Source organism: Halichoeres trimaculatus, unplaced genomic scaffold, assembly GCF_033239565.1.
Source record: "Halichoeres trimaculatus isolate MK-OKI-2021-1 unplaced genomic scaffold, fHalTri1.1 fHalTri1_scaffold_19, whole genome shotgun sequence".
In the NCBI taxonomy this organism is placed as follows: Eukaryota; Metazoa; Chordata; class Actinopteri; order Labriformes; family Labridae; genus Halichoeres; species Halichoeres trimaculatus.
The window spans coordinates 21057555-21079167 of record NW_027437197.1 but is presented as its reverse complement, the minus strand read 5'-3'; the positions used below and the strand labels follow the sequence as shown (position 1 = coordinate 21079167).

The 21613-nt window shown below is 41.6% G+C and overlaps 1 protein-coding gene across 1 annotated transcript; it reads right to left on the bottom strand.

Annotated features, from left to right (window-relative positions):
• Positions 1–1727: 1727 nt before the first annotated feature.
• On the bottom strand, positions 1728–20890 carry LOC141807956 (UPF0524 protein C3orf70 homolog B). Its single transcript, XM_074694166.1, has 2 exons — positions 20340–20890; positions 1728–4157 (listed from the first exon to the last, which is right to left on the bottom strand). The coding sequence occupies exons 1-2, from the start codon at positions 20521–20523 to the stop codon at positions 3463–3465; spliced, it is 879 nt and encodes a 292-aa protein (XP_074550267.1). The 5' UTR covers positions 20524–20890; the 3' UTR covers positions 1728–3462.
• Between the last annotated feature and the right edge of the window lie 723 nt (positions 20891–21613).

Sequence of the window (21613 nt, the reverse complement as noted above, 5' to 3'; positions counted from 1 at the left end):
ATATGATCAGTATCGTATTTGCTTTCGCTGAAACTTATGATAAAATGTATCACTGATCCTGATGTCGAGTCATATGATTTGACTGTATGACAGGTATGACATAATTTTATGTGTGTATAATTTTGCATAATTTTGTGTGTATTGTGCTGATGAGTCCAACAATAGTCCCTTACACTGACTCTGTGGGCAGGGATTAGTGAATGACTCTTGATTTTCGGACATGGCTCCAAATGTCTGATGGTTAAAGTTACTTTATGCTCAGAGTTTAAAACATGTTTTTAGAGATATTCATCCTCCTCTGACAGACTTGTGGCTTCAAACACTAGGGCTAAGAATCAATGAAAAGCTGTTTGTAAGACTCAAGCTGCTCCATCCAACATTTAGACCAATCTACTAACAATTCTCAATCACAGAAAATGTTTTTACTTCATTCCTCCTGATGATTCTCTGACCCAGGTGAGGCACAGCCTCTTCTCCATGTTTTCATTCTGCTATTTAAAATCTCCTCTGAATATTTGAGTCTTGTTCGTCTGATAAGTGGCCCCTGGAGAGCAAAAGCAATTGTGAGAAATTAAAAGGAGAATGTAATGTGTTTGTGCTCACATCAAAAAGGAGAAAGCTTGTGTGACGCGTGCCGTGCCAACTGAGCTTGTGAAGCAGTCCTTGAACAAGGGCGTTTTTTGATTTGGTGTGTGTCTGCTAGTGGTTGTGTGTGAGCGTGTGTGTGTGTGTGTGTGTGTGTGTGTAGGAGCTCTGGACTGCTCAAGGTGCCTGCCAGTTGAATGACTTTGCTGCGAGGGATTAACAGTTACAGCAGTCTATCTCTTCATGAGATCTGTCTGAAGCTTTTGAAAAAAAAAAACTAAAATAATTTCAAAATGTTGAACCACACGCACACGCAGTCCTTCCTGAGACTTTGCATGTGCTTGCATCATCGTCCTTTTAATTGCACTTCCTCTGCCGCGCTCTGCTCGCACTTCACTCCCTCCGTGCACTCCCACTTTTTTTCTCTGTGCCTTTTATTCTCTTCTCTTGTCTTCTCCACTTTTCACGTTCTCTCGTCTCCCACTCTTGCTTTGTCGTGCAGGCTCTCCAGCAGCAGTCAGCTGCACACTCCTCCTCTTCATGACCGAGCAGAACAATGAATGTACATTTATATCAACTGATTAGCATTTCATCGTGGCCTCGGTTTTTCTTTCCGCGCTGGAGGAGTACAAATAATCAATAGACACTGTGCCAGAGAAACAGGGGAAATCAATCTGGGCTGGATGTCAAGGTGAGACACCTGCAATTCTCTCATTAAATCCAAATGTGCAAAACAAAACCTGGAAAAGAAACCTGTATTAGCGCTCTAACCTGTCCTGTTCTTCTCATATGCAATATCACAACTCTGCCACAAGGTCAAAGATCTTTAGTCTTAATATCTGCACCTGCCTCTGTTTGATTGTTCTCCTGCTTCGGAGTGATTTTCCACCGCAATTGTGTCACAAGAAAACAAAGGTTATAAAAGAGGCATTTCAGAGGAAGCAAGCAATCACAGTGAAAAAGTAATGACTCAATTTGAGCTTTTCTCTCACTCTGCTTTGCTATTCCACCCAATCTCTGGAGAGCATTAGTCATCTAAGTGTCAGGTGGTGGAAGTTTGAGTGCTTTTCAAAAGAAAGTTCCAACTTTCCTTTTGTAGAAAATAGATGCCCACACATTTCAAGAGACGCCGGAGAGGAAAATATTTTTCATTGAGATTTATTCATATGAAAATAATATAACAATAATGAGCCAGAATTCTTTTTTTAACTGCATTAGGAGGGGATGTGTGTTGAGTGTAATGTCAAGGCCCGTCCCTGAATGAAACCATTTCATTTAAATGAACAGATGCACAATTTGTCCGCTCTTTGAACAGCTAGATTCATCAAATTAGTCTCGGACATGAGGGACTCCTGCAAATGAACGCAGTCATGCAAAACAACCCTTTTTTAAATTTTCTTACATGTTGTGTAGCTTCGCAGCGATCATTGTGAACATTTTAGTGATTTTATTTCTTGCAGAGAACAACCTCAGGAAAGAACTCCAGACATTTAAAAGATACAAATGAAATACCCAGCCCATCTTCATGTACTAACTGACTAATAAGGGGCTGTCGCTCATATTTGATACTTGAGTGCGTTTCTTCTAAAATCATGTCCATCACAACATCACAACACCTATTCCAGACTGAAATCTCCTTCTAAATGTGCGTTAAGAGGCGTTTTTTTGCTCTATAGCACATAAAAACCATGACACACTAATCCACTCTAGCCTGCACACCTTTCCCAGACTCCTCTGTCGGCTGGAAACACAAAACATTTCACTGTCAAGCCTGAAATAGAAATAACAATGCAGTTCTATTATTGTTTAAGTTTATATCTATGTATATATAAAGAATATTCCCTCTTCGCTATGTGACAACGTGACTCCTACTGTTGTCTCTGTAGCTCTGCCAGAGACGTCACTGCAATTTAATTTCTGCAAATAGAGGTCAAAACGAGTCACGTTTCGCCTCATTTGGTCTCAAGCAGCACCGGGTTGCAGATCAGCGTGACCACAAAAGTTGGTCGGAACAAAGCGTTGAAGTCTGGCGAATGGTTTCAGAGGCTGTGTGAGAGCATCGGCGGTGCTCACCGGCAGGTACAATATAGGAATGTGCTTTTGTGTAATCCTTGATTGTCGAACACTGACGTACCTTCCTACCTACTGTGTGTGTTAGTGTCAGTAAAGTGCAGACGAACCGTGGGCCTGGAATTGTTTATAATAATGTGATAAAAGCAGCTGTGTCCCTGCTGCTGGAAGCTGAGTAATTAACGGGTGAAAAGGCTGATGTGCTTTAGGCCCATGAGAGGTAGCTGGCCGTGTACTTATTACGCTGAAGTGTCAGAATTACTAATAGGTGTGGGTGGAGCCACCGGCCAGAGACCTAGAAATGGCGAGCTTTATCCGCCACTTAAATGTTGAATTAGAATAAAGCCTGAATGCCAGATTGATGACTGGAGAACACTTGGAATCCTCTAACTACTTATTATTATCACCAGCAAACCTACGTATCCCCTCTGTTTATACATAACTCCCCTCCAGTAATGTATGCTGAAAGAAAAGTCACAGAAAAGTCACTTTCTCCTACTTCCCTCTGATGTAAGTGCACCTATAATAGAGTCCTTTTGTATTTCAGATTTGTCACCGTGTAATTACCATGTACAATGGCTCTTTTTGGTCCACTGTGCATGTGCTTTTTATTCCTGTGCTTCCTCATTCTCCTCTGAAAGTTCGAGAAATTCGCTCCATGCAGGGACAGAGGAGAGGCTGTGTGGGAGTGCAGACGTACAACCCTCGGCCACCTGCAGGAGAGTTTCTCCACAAAAATCATGCTGCTCCGTTGGATCGGGCTCCCTCCCTCCCTCCCGGAGATGTCTGTGTCGACGCTGCTGTAAGTTACACAGTTGTTTCGATCTTTTCGATGATCTCTATCATTGACTTGGATGGGGAGAGCAGAGAGCAGTCGTCCTGGTCCCAGAGACTGCCCGGGCTGGAGTTTCCATCTGTGCTCAGCTCCTCATCCTCCTCCTCACTCTCCTCCTCACAGGACTCCAGGTAGTGCAGACCCAGCGCGTTGATGCCGGAGTCCTCGGAGCTGGACGGAGAGGAGCAGTGGTCCATTTTGGGGCCTTTGATCTTATCCACAGGAGACGGGTGTTTGTGTTCGCTGAACGCCTGCTGGACACACTGTGCAGGTGCAGGTGCAGGTGTGTGATGAGTCGGCGGCGCCGGCTTCGCTGCTTGTCGAGGCTGAGGAGTAGGATTCTGGGGCCTCTGAGGTGTAGGTGGAGCAGGCGGGGGAGGGGTTGGAGCGTGAGGCGGTTCTGGTAGAGGAGGCGGCGGGCGCTGGACGTAGCACATCTTCCCGTTGATGCGTTTGACGATGTAGTCGTCCACGAACAGATCGGCGATGACGCAGTACTTGGGTGACTCCAGGTGAGGGGGAGACTGGAAGCAGGGGGCGAGCTTCAGGAAGCGCTCGGCCAGGGAGATGGACAGGTCCATGGTGTTACTGTACTCTGTGTCAACAGGCGGCACGGCTGTGCTGGGCAGCTGGCACACATTGGTCATGGGCTGGTACACATACTTGCCTAAAAAGAGAGAAACAGGACAAGCTGTCAGAGATTCAGCTCACAGATTCATTTGGAGACTCTCTGATGAAGATAGTGAAGCTTTTAGCTGTGAAGGGCACAGATATTTCTGGAGATGCTGGAGCTACAAGCAGTGTGAATATTGGCCTATATAAGGTTTGCATCCAACTGCCACAGACAGTCTCTACAAAAAAAGGTAGCTGTGTGTAGCTGTGGCTATTTTTAGTCTTGTTCATCATATCCACTAAAAGGGTGATCTGTCGGTGTTGTTTTTCACAGCTCTGGTGCCAAAGTGGCCAAAAAAAAAACACTCACTAAATCAATAAGCGCATATTACTTCAAACTAGGCAACCATGTAGAAACTTTTGGAAGGAATCCAGAAAACATAGATTTATCCTTTGATAATAATAATTCATAAAAATAAGCAGCAGCAGCTCAGTTAAACTACTCTTTGGAGTTTACTTTTTCATGTCTTTGATGGTATACACTAAGGATGAGTATTGGCAAGAACTTCACAATACAATAACATCACGATATCACAACACTGCGATATTTTACACAGTGAACTATTTGATTGAAAACAGCTTTTCTATTTTATTCTGTTTGAAATAATGAAAGTCAGATGCAGGGTTTCATACAAACACTTCACTTGAAAACATAAAGTGTGTCAAGTTTGTCACTTAAACTACTGTGACATTAAACTAATGTTGCAAAAATGTCATTGGGTGAAAGTCATGGTCAGTTGGTGAAACTGATAAATGTCACTTGGTGTAACCAATGTTACTTATAAAAAATTTTAAAAATCTCATATTGTGCAAAACATGTCTATGATTATTATTTTATCAGTCTACTACACTGTAAAAAATAAATTGCAAATGATTTTATACTAATTAACCCAAGAATAGAGAGAAAACATTGATGTTTACAGCATCAAAACCCACATCATCAAGTTTAGGAATAAGATATTTTGAATAAACTTCGAGATTATATTTATTATACAGTTTATGGGCAACATACAGCAGAGTAGCTCTTCAGGGCCATCTACCACAGTGGTGGTGAAGAAGATGTATTAGACTTCCAACCTAAAATATACATTTTTATAAACAAAAATATTGATCTTAAGAGTTGAACTATTGATTTTTTTTACAGATCAAAGTACTGCAATATATTGCCGTATTGATGTTTTTTCCCTCTAGCATACACCAAATGGTTTATAGAATTAACAGGCCAAAATGTACAGTGGGGTATTACATTCACTGCACTATCTCATAAAAAAACAGGAATTATTGATAAGCTTAAGCATAAAGATGTAACCACCAAAAACACATTTATCACCTAAATAACAGTTTAATGGATGTTACATGACTATAACTTTGTCCCTTGACCAACCTTTGCATTAAATACACAAAGTAAAAACTGGATTGAGAATATCGGCAGTTGCTGGTGTTTCAGTGTAAAGTGTGACCCTGTTAACTGGTGACCCTTAGCAAACAATCAATAAACATCCGCTTTAGCAGTTAGCAGTTAGCACAGTAATTCTTGACTGCAAGCACCAGGTGCTCTGTAACATTCAGAACTGGACAGTAGCTGACTCCATGGTGTAGTATCGTTTCTGTAAACTGAACATGGACAACAGTTTTATTTTAGTGCTTGAAGAATTCTCACTTGTTTGAATTAGGGACAGACCGATTATTTGGCGGGGCCGATTATTGGTGCCAATATTCAGCTTTTTGAGGAATATTGGCATTTACCTTTTTTAATTCAGTAGCCGATAATTAAACTTGAGACTGTGTTATTTTGGCTCCAATACAACAGCGCCTCTCTGTCTGCAATCGCTACTCTGTCTCTAGCATTGTCCCACCCACAGTACCATCTAAATGGTGACACACAGTGCCGTTTTTTTGGAAAACTTGACCTACTGAAGAAAACTTTAGGAAAGTATTTATTTTCATATATTTTCATTTAACTTGATAAGACAGCAGCTGAGCCTGCTGAGCGGAGCTGTTTAATAAAAATATGCTTAAAGTCGTATAAACAAAATCAAGTGTTGTAGCTCCTGTTATCCCAAATTTTGACGCCAATATACAGAGGCTGGTAGTGTCAGTAGATATGCAAAAACATTTGTGTTTTTGCTCTTGCATTTTTGTTGTGGCTTTTGCAAAACCCATCCGCCGCCATACCAATATTTTCACTTTTACTATAAATGAATATCAGCCCCAAATATTAGTTATTGGCTTCCTTGACTACTGATAAGCGGTATCTGTATTGGCCCTGAAAAACATATCAGTATGTCTCTATTTTGAATGAATGGAGCGAAACGCTGGTACTGTTGGACAAATGTCTGCACATATTTATGATGTGAATCTTGTTTTTACGAGATAGTATCTTGTAAAAAACAAGAAAATTAAATATAAAGGATTTCCTGTTTAATGAGGTAGTTATCTCATAAAAACAGATTTTTATTTTTATTTTAAGTGAATGCAATACGCTACCGTAAAAATGTGAGTAAACCCACTTTTTAACACTTGAATGAGTCCAACATGAAGCCTGATCACCCCCAAAATGATGTCCCTCAGCTTGTGTATTATTGCATCTAACACAGTTGTAGAGCAGTGATATTAATAATGTGCTTCACTCGTTTCTACCACCACTCTGCGAGGATGCCAGCGAGTGTGGATTGAAGCAGCGCACGAGAGGAGTGTGTCTGTGATAACATATCATCTCTCCTGTGTTGGAGCCTGCTGCAATTTTCACACTACAAAGCATTTGTGCTGCCAAAGGCAAAAAAAAAAAATACCTGCCCCTTCCACCATCTCTGGCTGAGCTGCAGCCACAGAGTATCACAGTTTGTATTTCAGGCCACGCAGACGAAACTGATGCAAGACTTAATTCAAAAATGATGAAAAACGTACAGGATCAAGGCCATAAACATTTACACTTCATGAATTATGATGCGCTGCTGATTTAAATCTGCTACGCAATTTTATTATCGGAGCGATGTCATAAACTAGAGTGCCTCATAAATCTTTTGTGAGATAACGGCCATACATTTCCCGATAAGTGGCCTCATTCATACACAAATATGATCCGCCTCCGGAGTGAAATATGCCTCCCATTTTGGCATTTCATGTACTGGTTGTGATTGTGCAAAATGACTGCTCCCAAATGTTACTCATTGTTTGCAGCCCACTGCCTCCAACTCTGAGCCGCAACCGCCTGAATCATGTTGCTCGGCTGTGTTTTTAACTGGCTCCCTAGAGAGACAGAAACTACACATGCCCACGCATCACTTCCCCTCGCTCCGTGTCCTTGTCTTTTGTTTCACTGGCTGGGGGAGCCATTCAATCAAAAATCATCCCCCAGGTTGCATTGACAACATCAAAGTGGCTCAGAGTGGCTCTGTGTTTCCTGCTGAATGGACGAGGAGAGCTGGTTATGCTGATGAGACATTTCTGCACCACAAAGACGATATTAAGAGATTCCTAGTTTGACTAAATCAGATGGATAGGCGTGAGTTTATTTCTGCTATTATGTTATCATCTCTCTATTAAAAGACAAAGAAACAGCATCATCCACGCTCATAAAGCCACAAAAAGCAGCAACAACTAAAGCTGCATGTCTTTATACTTTCCTACATAAAAGCCAACATTGATTCAGACAAAAAGGAGTAATAGAAGCCATCCTCTGTTTAATGAGAGAAACTCAATGGTCCATGTTCCCACTGAAACGAGCCCATTCAGGCAGACGAAGATAGCTGCAACAAATGAGAGCTGAAGCTGGAGCAGGCAATGTGTTGACATTTCGATTGTGGGATATTACATCTAATTGCATGCATCCATCCAAGAGCAGTGCTCAGGGACGAGCAGATGCATATGCAGACAACACAACAGACTGACATATGGAGCTAATACTTCTCCAACACAGCTAGTCCTGAACAGACTAGCACACCGAGCAGAGGCGGACTGTGGATTTTACAAAGTGTCTGCAGAATAGAGTGTTGGTGCTAAGCTAGGAACAGAGGATGGCGTGTAACGTGTGAGATTAATCTCACTAAGTGAGGCACAGAGGAAAAGAGAATGTTAACTCTAAGCAGACACAGCTTTGTGTTTTTATGCAGCACAAATTCACTGAATGATAAGATTATTGTCAAAGTAAGAACAGTCTACAGTCTGTATCTATGATTGTCAAAAGAACAAGAAGAACATTTTTTATCTAGCGCTTTCACACTCAGAGCTAACAGACTATTTTTCTGCAATCAAGTGAGACTTGATGTAGCTTTTAGCCACCTTCAGGCTGAATTTAGTGACAAACAGAAACTCTATGGGTTTATTTTGAGTTTAGGAGGGACATGTTGGAAACACAGATGTAAAGAGGTATAGGTGTTGATACGATTCTGTTGACGCCATTATCAATAAAGCTTGCTGATCCTACTCTTGATCAATTCCCCTATCATTTCCTCCTGTGACTTTTCTGTGTACATTAAGTTGGTTTTACAGGTTTCCTGTGTCAACAACATTTTGTTGAGTCTGTAAGTAAATAAATATGACGTGAAACTCTTTGTATTTAACGACGTGCGTCAACAAGTCTAACATGTTGGCAGTGTTGCCGCCTTGCATAATATTAGTTTTGCACCAAATGCACTTTGTATTGTCAGTAGGGATGTCCCAATCCGATACACTCGGTATCGGCGTCCGATATGGCTACTTTGGAGGATTGAATAGCATCAGATTTTATTATGTGATCGGAACATATCCAGTTTTCACGTTTTCAGCACCGTCACACTTTACGGCTGCTGTAAGTCAAACATGTCGGCTGCGTGGAACTACTTCTCTTTGGAAAGCAATGATAGTAAAACAGCGTCTTGTAACATTTGTTCAGTGAGTGTTGCTCGAAGAGGTACCAACAGGGCTCACTTTATTACAACAAGTATGATTCATCATTTACAAAGGAATCACCCAACAGAGTACGGATTTATCAGAGAAAGGTATCAGATCAGTGTGGGCAAAATATATCACGAAAAAATCCGAATGGAGGTCAACAGTCGATTTGATTTTGATACTTTAGGTTGCGATTCAATTCAATATTGATTTGATTCGATTCGATATTGATTTAAATGCTTCGATTATCGATTTTCATATCCCATGTGAACATATGAGGTACGTCACCTCACATTTTGAAGCAATAAAACAACAAAGCCGAAGGATCTGGCTTTATGCTGCTGCTGCTGCTTTGGCTGCCATTTTTTTGTTGTTTGGTCTAGCCCTCGTCCGTACAACGCAAGTAACACGCACAGTCCGCCCCACTTGCCAGGAGATGAACCGATTCAGAAATATTTGTACCCACTCCTAGTATCGGGACATCTCTAATTGTTTACTCTTTTTGGTAAAGTGAAGCAAAGCTCCTCTACTGCTGATGAGCAAGATTGATGTGTGGCATGTCACATGACACTGATATACAGTCCAGCCAGTGTGGTCGCTCTAGCGTAATGTAAAGAATAGACAAGGGAATCAGTGCATGACATCTCAAAGACAAAGGCAAAAAGGCTATTGATGTTGATCGATTCAACCATTTCTAATCAAGTCCTAGCAGGAATCGATACCCATCCCCTGGTGTAAAACATAGAGAACAGGAAGTAGATATTTAACACTATTGGTTACAGCCAACATGCCTTTTTAAAGTGTATTCACACCTGTGGCTTGTTTGCTTTGTTGTTTCAGGGGCAAAAATGATACAGTTGTAGCGGTTGTCACTTGGTTCGTTTGTGTTCACAAGGCAAAAGTCTGTTGCGGTCCAAATTTGTAAAAAATTGTCACATGCGATTTTTTTTCTCTCATTGGTCAGAAATCATACCTGGAAGGCGAGAGTTTCCTTATCACCCTAGACTATTTGTTTATAGCACATCATTATCGTCACAGTAATAAGTAGTGAAGGACCAAAGACTGGTGCTCTGTTAATGTCAGCCCAAATAACTACAAATTCAACAATATTCTTTATCATGCTAGCACAAACCATCAGTGTCTTAGCATTCAGCCAGCGCTGCTGATGGATACACAGACAGAAATATCTTATACTAAAAACTTCACGAGCAGTCAGTAACTTCTAGGCGGCTGGAAATCCTCCTGTTCACCCGAACCTTCAACATAAATTAACTCAGCGATCGAGGTAAAAGTTCAGACAAAGCCAAACAGACAAGCTAATGTAGAGCGGAGATTCCTGTGTCCCTTTACTGTGGAGACTGTTCTCAAAGAAAAATACAAACACCAGCTGACAGCCAGTGAACATTGTCTATGCAGCTTTATTGATATTCAGCTGTACTCTGCTGTGGTTCCCTGTGCTGAGCCCTTGCATGACAATGTCAGTTGTTAAGCTGCCTTTGCACCCTCTCACTCTCTTGTGTGTTTGTGATTTTATATTTCTGTACTAAGAAAGACCAAAAAAATCCTCCCAAAGAAATGAAATAAGTTGTCAGTACTGAGAACAATTTGTCGGGCCTAACTTCTGAGTGTGGGATCAGAAGGAGAGTTATCTTATTACAGGATGAGGCTGCGACTAAACGCTATCAAAGATAAAAACAATAGGTGTATTTCTTTGTGTTACAGTATTTTATGAACTGCCTCTGATGTAATCAACCTAATACTAAACCATCAGTGTAGAATAAAGATGCACATAATTAAAATTAAGGCTCATAAAACAAATTTCCCTTGCTGATGATGCCAAATTATTTACTGTAGATAGGTACACGCGTTAAATAGCTGAATATTTACGTGCCCGGGATGACAGAAAATATACTGAAGTAATTAAAACCTGCCACAGTATATGAAGTCAGGGAAAAGGAGTATGAGCTGCACAGACGCTGCTATTTGTTGGATTTCATCTTCTAATGAGCAAAGAAATGTAGAGCCCTACAAAGCATTTCTTTTATTTCTAAGGGTCAAAGAGCAATCCAACCAAAAATAGCACAAAACAGCTACTGGCTGGATATCTGACATTCTCATGCATCGTGTTGTTTTCCCATTGTTGTTTTTTTCTGGCCAAACAAATACAACATAATGTCACGGGACCTTCCCAGCCCTGCTCTAATAAAGATTGACAGTCGAAAAAGAAGCACGAGCAAGAGATGTAACAGATTTGAGTCAGTGCTTCTGAATCAAAAATAGAGCTTTTCTGCAGACCCACCACTTCACACCTACAACCACAGCGAGAGAAAAAATGAACTGCAGAGGAGACAGAGGCTCAAAAGTTTCCACTGACAGCAGACTCAATGGACCAGAAAGATATGCAGCCACAGGGTATGTTGCACTTTGAAAGAAGGGGAATAACTCTTGACTTTTCCCTTTATCTGGCAAGCCTTTCATCAAGTTACGATTAAATACGGCTGAAAGATCACTGGAGACTTACCCAAGGCATCTGGGGGATGAAGGTTAACTACAAGGATGTGAATGAGGCTGTTGGGTGCAGCACAACACAAAGCAACAACCACTTATTGCAAAAGAAATGAAGTTTGGCTTCAGGAGATCCTTACTTTGTAAAAGCCATTGTGGCAGCTCTTTTTTAACAAAAATGTTTCCTAATTTTAAAAACATGCACCAATGCTCCAAAGCATCTAACTTCCTCAACTTTAATACAGAGATCCTGACCTAACAGCAGGAAACTACGGTGGCCAGTAGGTGTCAACAGAAAAACATGAATCACAAGCGACAACGCAATCGCAGTGCAGCTTTGATGGGAGTTAAGAGGTCTGTTATTTTAGAAGTTTTGAAAGTGAGTGATTGATTGTTTCTTTTTTAACTTTCTATGATAAATGTAGCTATAATGCTAACATTATGACATAACTGGTTCATGAAGCTAAATATAAGATGACACATTAAAGGTAAACATAGAAATATAAGTACTACCAAGGACATCACAACGTGAGACTCCTAAAAAGCTTTATTAACTTAGCTAAAGTTAAAAGAGAAATCAATCATTTACTTACTTTCTCAACTTTTCTGTGTCCATCAGGCTAACTAACCTCTTTTGACTTCTGCTTTGGCTGTACTTCTGTTGTGTTGTGGCATTTGCTTTTGTGTTTTGGTGTTTGTATTCTGTTGTGGCTTTTGCAAATCATCTGACACTTACTGGCTGCCGTAGAAAACAGCCCAAAAGCAGCAAATAGTGTAAACACAGGGTTACAGAGTCTGTAGGTATATATTACTTTCACAAGTGTGGCTAACAGCAGAAGTAGCACGGTCAGCCTTCAGTCGGCCTTGCAGGTTAACCTCCACACACCTGTGCTGTTTACACATTGAGTTAGTTACAGCCAAGCGGCAACCTCTGGTCTAAGAATATGAGACAATGCAGAAGTGCTAAAATCTGCTGTATCTGGAGTGTCCACTTGAGGCTGGCTACGGAAGTAGCGGAAGTCACGTACGCACCAAGCCAATAAAAGCCATTTTCAAAGCAGAAATTAACCTATTTACAGCCTGGTTCAAAAAACGTCTCCTGTCTGAGTCGCTAATTTTACTACCGGCTCCCACTGTACGGGGGGGGTGAATTTTTTTCTAACGAGGCCGTTCAGATGATATTAGGATCACAAGCTCCCCCAATAAGATGCACAGCTGAGGGTCACATGACCGACAGGCGCCCTATGGCTGTAGGCTAAGCCCTTGCCACTACCAATATGGCCGCTATAGCCGATGTGCTTCATTTTCCGTTTCAGAAACAGACGGGTGACATCGGTGAGACTACGTCCATGTTTTATACAATCTATGGTTACATCCCAGTTTAACCAATAGACTGTATATCGAGTGAACACCGTGGCTCCACCATTTACCATTGTACAGTTTTGAAGCCAAAATACCCCCGTCACAGGCGCAGCCATTGGCAACTATTGTGCAGCCTGAGTCTGCCCACCAAGGGCTTTGAGAGAATCTGAGTGGAGCCGGGTGACATTTTTTTTTTTTTCTTTGAGAGACTAATCTCTTCTTGGCTCTACCTCTGACATATTTTAAAATCCACAAAAAAATACACAAGAACGGCAGCTGTCAGTTATTGTTACATGTAATTTAAAGCCTTGTTCTTAACCTCTTACAACTAATGAAAATGGAACTTTCCGGAAGAAAAGAGGACCTGAATACAAGGCAGCCCAATAGTATCTTCATATCACCACAACAATTGGAAGTGAGAAACATTTCTTTGAGGTGTATTAATTTTTTAAAGTTTGACCACAGCCCATCTGGAATGACTGGAGAGATGGATTTTTTAACCTATGATGCAGCTAGCCACCAGGGGGAGCAGTTTTAGTGGCGACCTCACTTGGAGCAGAGCAAGATTACGTCCATTTTTTTAACAGTCTATGGTTTAACCTATAAAAGCCTACACACAACTCTCCAATCTCTGTCTTCAAACTACTGTTGTTTGTTCAGCTTTTGCACCAGGGCTTCTCCCTTAGCTTGTGATGGGGGCTTAAATCCATATTAAACAAAGCTTATAACCTGCATTTCAGACCTGTAATAAAAACATCAATAATTTGTTAAACTCATCAGTAATTTTTCTGCTCATTAGCATGGGTGATATTTAAATGTTAAATCAAATATGTGTGCATATATTTAGTTCAGAAACAGAAAAATGTTACAAATCAACAAAAAAATCCATCATTAAAATCTGAGATAATAATCTTAATCCATTTAAGAATTAATTACTTACAGTTAAGCGTTTGAACTAAGAGATTGGGGCTGTTGAATAAACCGAAAGATGTTATAAAAATACATCCACGGAGAAAACCCAGAGTTCAAAAGGTTAATTAGACAAGAAGAGAACAGACAGCTCTTCCTGAGAAGTCACACTTCTCTCAGGAGGAGCGAGTATGAAAGTGGAAGGTACGCAAAGCGCTAACTCCTCTCCCACCTTCCTCTATCGTGCATGTTGTTCTCCTCTTTCTCTCTGTCTCTCTCTGGGGCCTGTGGCTGGCTGACGGCTGCACTCTCTGCTTTACAGGAGATAGTCTCTCTGAATAATATAGTCCTTCAGTCTCTCACTGACTCTCTCACAGATTCAACATCACTCCTTCAATTTCCAGCTCTTCTGGTCTTCTTTAGAAACAGTAAAGACACGAAGGTTTACTGCAGAGGAGCTCAGCATGTAGATGAATGGGCACGAGTGTCTTGCACAGATTGTGTCAGTTTAATATCGGCTTACATCAAAGCCTTGGTACAGACCGAGTCATTAGCAGCCCCCTCAGCTTGTTTTTTATATGTTAGATCCAAAGCCAGCAGTCTCCATGTGCAGACTGAGTGGATCTTAACGCCAGTTTAGGTTAAACTCTGTAAAGAGAAACAATAATAGTACCAGATTGTTCTCATTCATCAAACAGCTGCAGATCCCATTAAGCCAATGGATTCGATCTGCACACACATCTGCTGTTCTTTGTGTTTAAACCTGTCCAGCACAGAGGCCGTGGGTTGAGGGGACAACATCAGTTTCAGGTTTCAGCGTAGGGGACGATGTGTTCCAGCATCATGTGAAACTCCCATCCTGTTTCCTGTTTCCTGCTGTGGAGGGAGCAGCTGTGTTTGACCTACAGCCAGTTTGAAATCCACTGTTTAGTCTGCTGCTGCAGCGAGAAAACGTAACTTTGGGGCTATTTTTGGAGCTAAGTAAAGAGCAGGCTCCCCCTAATGTAAAGACCTTGATGGCTATGGTTCAATCTTCAGGTTTACGTTCATTTAGTCGTCTTGTGGCCGGACAAACTTTCCATCTGACTGACTGAGAAGCATTCAAATTTAAAAAGACATGTTTATGTAGCCTGATGCTGCTTTGAATCTAAAAATTCACTTATTTTGTGTCTCATATGCTCCTTAAATTCACTCAGTACAACATGGGTGAAGTCTTGAGATGTGCCCCACTGGTTTCTGAAGAGGAGCCCTGAAGCCTAAAGATGGCAGATGCCATGTTCTAATCGCAGCCTCAATTTCTGGCTGACCTTTCACAGCTGAAAAGGTGAAAGGGTGAAGCTGAGGTGGACTTTTAGCCTGCTGGCAAACCGCTGACAATATTTTAAGAAACAAACATGTTGAACTGTGCTGTAAAAACAGGCGTTTCAATGTGAGACCTCCTTATTTAGATTCTTTGGCCTTTTCAGCCAACTGCAGCAGTTTTTGACACTTTCATAAGAGAGACTGCTGCACTTATACACAATGTAAGTCTACACTGCTGCAGTGCTGGCCTTTTTCTTTTTTTTTAATTACTTCTTTCAAACGTGCTATGAGAAGGATCTGTTTCAATTGGACTGCAGCGCCACCCTTTGGCCTGGAGTCTCACACACACTGTCGTGAAGAAGTGACTTTTAACAAAACATGTTTTTTTTTGGAAGCAAATGGAGATAAGATAAATTGACTTTGTTCAAGACACATTTTTACTGGATACATTGTGACAAGGTTAAGTATTTATCTGTACAGTTAAGGAGCACTACAGGTTTGAAATGTGACAGCAAGCAAACATTATAAGTTCATACCATAGTTAAGTAGCCGGCTATGCTTAGCTCAGCTGGCAGCCTGGCGCTCTAAGACATGTCTGTAATGTGTAACGTTAGTGAATCCTGGTTATGTCCTGCCAGTCATCTACCAAGCAGAGCTAACGTAACCTCACTCTTCATTTTATTGATAGACTCTCAAGTTTGAACAGACCACTGCAGAATAACTGCTGACTGTGGGTTGGAATGGACATTAGCACAAACAGATTAGCTCCTGTGTCATAAAGTGATACAGCTCGAGCTAAAAGCTAATTAGCCTTTAGCTCAGTCCGTATCACTCCCCTGTTTATCTTTCTTCTGCTCTTCTGTCCTTTTTCTGTCTGACAGTTAGACTCCAGTGTCCACCATCACTACAAAATTAATCACAGAAATCATATCCATTAGGGATGTTTGATACCACTTTGTTTTCCAGATCAATATCAGTACGAGTCCTTTTGAAATAGAAAATTTCAATTAACAGTGACAGATCATTTTGAATAAAGACAGCACAGTCACTCTGTCATTAAGTCCAAAATAAAACACAAACAACTCTCTCTGAGTTTACCATTTTGTTCAATGAAGTGCAAAATAAACTTAAGAACTCTCAGAGTTTGAGTATTTTCTAAAATAAACTGAAGTGCAAAATAAAAAAATTAAACTGTTAACTCTCCCTGGTTCACCCGTGTCATCTGAACAGGACCTGACGCATATTTACTGAGGTGTCAAACCGCAACCAGGAGTGGCAACTCATTGCAAGGAGGACTAACTTGACATAAGATTTTTTTTACCTGTATCAGCAGCCTTCACGAGTACTGACACCTTGAAAAGAGGCTGGTATCGGGCTGATGCTTGATATCAGTACTCGCTCATCCCTAGTTTTCAGCAGAGAAAAACACAGATCTCTCTTCTTACTACTTAGCTTCATCCACCGGCGTAGCGTTGTCATAGAGACCCAGGGTTGCCGTAAATCAATCCAGCCCAGCTCAACCTTGATTGAAAGCTAAGAAGTAGGATTTTGAAACAACCTAAATTGGTGCTGATAATCTAATTTTGCAGATTAGATTACGATCAGGTAGAGTTTTTCAATACCACTTAGAAGTGGTATTGAAAAACAGCCTCTTTAAGTTGCAGCAAATATTTTTACTTGGATTAAATGCACTAGAATAAATCAAGCTCTGTTTTGTCAGTAGAGTAAAACAACAAAAAAGTTACATGAATTGCTTCATCGGTTCTGTTTGGATTCTTTGTGAAAAACTGACCCTGTTGCATACAAATGGATTCTGTATTTAGGTTAAGCTTACATTAGGCTGCAGGAGCCGAATCAAAAAGAGTTTTTCCCAAACTTACACTCTTTAGTACACTGTCTTCTCTGTTTTGTTCCCTGACTGTCTCCTGCTGAGCTGCACGCAGGGGGTAGAAACAGACACAAGGAGCGTAGTACAACAGACTCTGCAACAATACTTTAAAATACAACAGAAATGTGTCCAACTTGAATTTGGTGTTGCCACTTTTCCAGCCGTGAGAGTCCTGCAGTGAAAGTGATCGTAGCTCTGTGGCTCCCAAACACAAAGGATCAATCAAAAACTGTTCCCTCAGGCCTGTGCTGACAAAGTATTGATCTTTTAATAAAAGGTGAAACTTTTCATGTTTCAGCATTGCTGTCAGGTTTGAATTGGCCCTGACATCAATCATCACCGTGCTGAGCTTTATCCAATAAGCCTCCATATTTCCCTTTAGAGATAGTTGCACGCTACAGCTGCATACTCTGACAGATGAGACCAAATCTGGCAGAATGATACTGCTTTCTTTTTTAACAAGAGGAGTACAAGTTGTGAGCACGAGCCACTGACAATGACTGTTCCAGGCTCATTAAACTCTGTTAGACTTTGTAAATGAGTGATTCATTGCGCTGCCTGGTAATTGTAATCAGTACGGAGCGCATAAAGAGGAAGAAAAAAATCTTCCAACCAGGTGGTTCTTGTGCTGCTGTGAGCAAAAGCTCTCATCGGACATGACATATTGGCTGTGACACTAAATACAGCTAATTACCACTAATGAGAGGCTTGGACTGATGTTGTCACCAGCTGGGAACACAGCTTCCACCTACGTACAATCCCAGTTTCCATCATTTTATCATCCAACCACTTTAACCAACCACATCTTTAGGGAAGGTCTGTAAAGAAACAACATCAATCCTGCGACAGCTGAAGTTTGCACAAGTTTGTTGGAAGCAGGAGGACTTGAGCCACGCTTTATCAATCAATACAGCTCTGTAGGTGAGATAATGGATATAATTTGTGTTTGGGAAATTCCAGCGCTTACTCTACATTGACCTTTTGTGTTTGTTTGCCTGGAAGCCTATTAAAGATGTAATTAAAACAGGCAGTGTGGCAGGGCTCCCTGTGGTGAATGCACAATTATCAGCTTCAGAACAAGCGTATACTCCAGGCGACAGTTGAAGGCATGCCCAAAAATGAAGAGAGATAAGGGGGTGTTACATTTTTGCATCAAGCGTTTTTGTGTATTGCTGTTGAAGAAGGGTGTGAGCCGAGCGGAGCAGGCGGGGAGGCGTGCAGGAGCACGCTGCAATACTTTTCTCACTGGGTGCCCCGTTCTGCCTGATTCAGCAGTCTAAGTGGGTTTCTCCTTACTGTGGTGCACGACTGTCCTGTGAGGGAAACCCGAGAATTACAATGCAAAGAGACGTGAAGGTGAGGAGCCTCGTTATGATGCTTTCCTATGCTGCCAAGAGCATCCCGAGTTAAAGGGAAGGAGACAGTGCTCTGAGTTCATTGAGCAGCACTTTTCTCGCTAGATTGATAAATATTTCAGAGCATAAAGAGGTTCTAAATGTTTACAAATGATGTAACACTGAGCAGGCTTTTCTGAGAAACATAAATCCAGCATGTGGCTCATAATAAACACTGGGAGGAATCCATGGGTTTTCAACCACATCAGATATTTCAGATTGCTTGGCTCACTCAGGACCACAGCAGGAATCTAAATCCACTGATTACATGGCAAAGATTACAATGTGGCTTCTCCAGTTTCACACTATAAGCTCAGAGTGACTGGTGCGCAGGAGATGGCTGATTGTGTTTTACACTGATCGGAGGATTTTCAGGATAAATTAGGGCGGCACAAAGAGCCCGACATCCTGTCAGGTTCGGATGCAGCTATTGTGGAGCTCTGGGTGGTGTCCAAGTGTCAGGTTCAGAGAGGTTCAAGTGGAGGGGGGAGGTGTCCGAGGTAGGTGGTGGACATGCCGGTGACAGCTGGCTCGGAGAGAGAATTGTTTGTGACTGAGTGAAAGTGCTGCGACGTGCTCCATCACCACGACAGCCAATTTAACAATCCACACAGATGATGTCCTTCATTTAAAACCATTTCTTACTGTCAGCAGATCCTTTCACAAGATCAACTCTAGCAACATGTGAGTTAATCTCTCAATATTTCCCTTTATCCTTCTGTCTGCTTCCCTTCTTACATACGTGAATATAAATTTGCCATGAATAGAAAAGCTAATAATTCAAGAGAATATCTGGATACTGTACTCTTCAAACAGTCAGATTGGAAATTTGCCAGGGACTATTTTCAGCAGTGGATTAATTCGCTATCTGAGGGGAATACTGCTCTTGGGTTGTGAATGCAGGATGATTACAGAGCCCATATTTATCATGATGATGAAACTCTGTTTAAATTGGCCTATTACGCAGGTGAAATGTATCATCCTGATGAATACTTGATGGTCGGATAATTCCTCAGGTTTCTTTCTTGAATTTTTGCTCTGACGAGGACAAAAATGTGGTATTTCACAAGACACTAAAAGCAGAAATGAAAGTGATGACCAGAGTAAATGATGTCATGTTTTTTCCAGAAGTATCTCCACACAGAGGGAGGCTAAGCCTGGTTTATGGATCTTATGTGGTTAAACACATGAGTCTTAGGAGAGCAGTGTGTTCAGACTTTGTCTTAGTCATGTGCTGTAATCCAGAGCTTACACTGTGTTCAATTCAAATCAACTTTAAAAGGAAGAAAATGTAAAAATATTTTTGTTTTTTTTTTTTACATTAAACTTTATCATCTGTCTTATATTTTTCTTCTTTATGATGAACTTGTGCTTAAGAACCTAAACATAACATTTCCTCTGACATCTAAAGAGTTAAATCCCTTGTTTTCAGTCTGAGAGCTTAAATGTTCATGAGCTACTGTTTCTGTTTACTGTCAGTTTGGGCTCCTTATGAAAACAGCACCCTGGCCCTGAAGCATCAAATCCTGCTCATGAATTTTGCAGCCTCCATTGTTTAGACTCGCCTACTTTAACCATTCACACAGAGGTGTCTGTTTAAGGCAGGACTCTGATCGTGGATGAGCCTGAGTTTGACCTCGAAATTAGTGCAATGAGTATCAAGAAGTGTGAAATCTGTGAGTTTTATCTTATATGAAACAGCACTTGTGTGTGAGCAAATCCTCTGTAAGTGCCTCTAAAAAGTCAGTCAGTGAATAATTTAACAAAATCTTTCTGTTACCTTTAGGGGGAGTTTAATACTGCAGTGACACTCAGTGAACAGGATTATTATAGTGGAAATGCGCCTGAATCCACATCATCGACCTCATGTATTTAGATATCATGGTGGGTGTTGGACGCCTTTCGGACAATCCACGGGGGTAAAACCAACGTAAAACAAACTTACAGTGACACCAGCCCAAGTGGCAGCACCAGTGCAGCTTGAAGCACTTCCCGTGGCTGTGCGTCGCGCAGATGGAGAGTCCATCACAAGGCAGGAAGTCTGGTCTCCCCGCGCAGCTTTTGGCCAAAGCCTGCGCCTCGTCCAACTTCTCACTCTTCGGACACTTATGTGCTCCCGAGGCGGCCATGCCAACATGTCCCGGATAGGAAAAAAACACTCCCACACAGCTTCGTCGGAGTATACTAAAGCATAACCGTGATGAAACGAGCTGAGGGGTTTACGGTTCCACGAAGCCCAGGAAGCTTTTTACAGCGGAGAAAGACGCGAAAGGCGGAGCTGGATCTCTGAATCCAGAGCAGCCGAGCTACTGCTCATACAAAAGCTGGAAACACATCCAGGAAAAGTAGAAGGACGTTAGTCAGCGAGGTGTAATCTTAGATTCACAGCCTCTAATGGTCGTGATCCACACAGCTCTCCATCCTCCCCTCGCGTCGGGAAGCTCCTCTGTGCGCTGGTGACGCGTGTACGGAACAACGGCGCGCATCTGAACTTCATCACACAACGGGAGGAGTCCGCTCCACACACAAAGCCAGCTGTTCTGCGCACTTCAAACAAACAACCAGGCTTTTTATCGGCGCCTCTGAAAACCTCAAAAACACCAGGGATTGGATTTAATTCTCAAGCACTGAAATATATCCAAAAAATGTTAAAATTTGCAACATTTCCTACATATTTCTGAATTTAAAGCCTTTTAAATATTTCACATTATTAAAACGTGATTGTATTCCTGGTGTTGCGTAAGCCTACCTTTTAAAAATACAGGGATAAAAAAAAAGTGTGTTTGTGACAAATGGAGCGTCATACTGTATAATCCAGCTGTTTACTGTGAAGCTTTCAACCGCTAGGGGGCGTCCCCTATATCTGCCACTGCAGGGATTCAGATTTCCATTGATTTAAATAAAAGCTGTTTAGTTCTGCATCCCCCTCAGATCCCCTGTCAGCACTGTAGCTAGGTCAGCACAAAACACACACACACACTCTCTCTCTCTCTCTCACACACACACACACACACACACACACACACACACACACACACACACACACACACACACACACACACACACAAAGGGAATATTTTTCTCCTCTAGAGGACAATTTCTGCTTGATTTAACAATTACAATGAAATGCCACACACAGCTACCTGAGTAAACTAAAGGTCAGAGACACGAGCCAAGGCTTCAGTAGGGTTTTAGATGATAAATGGGGCTTTTGTGGAG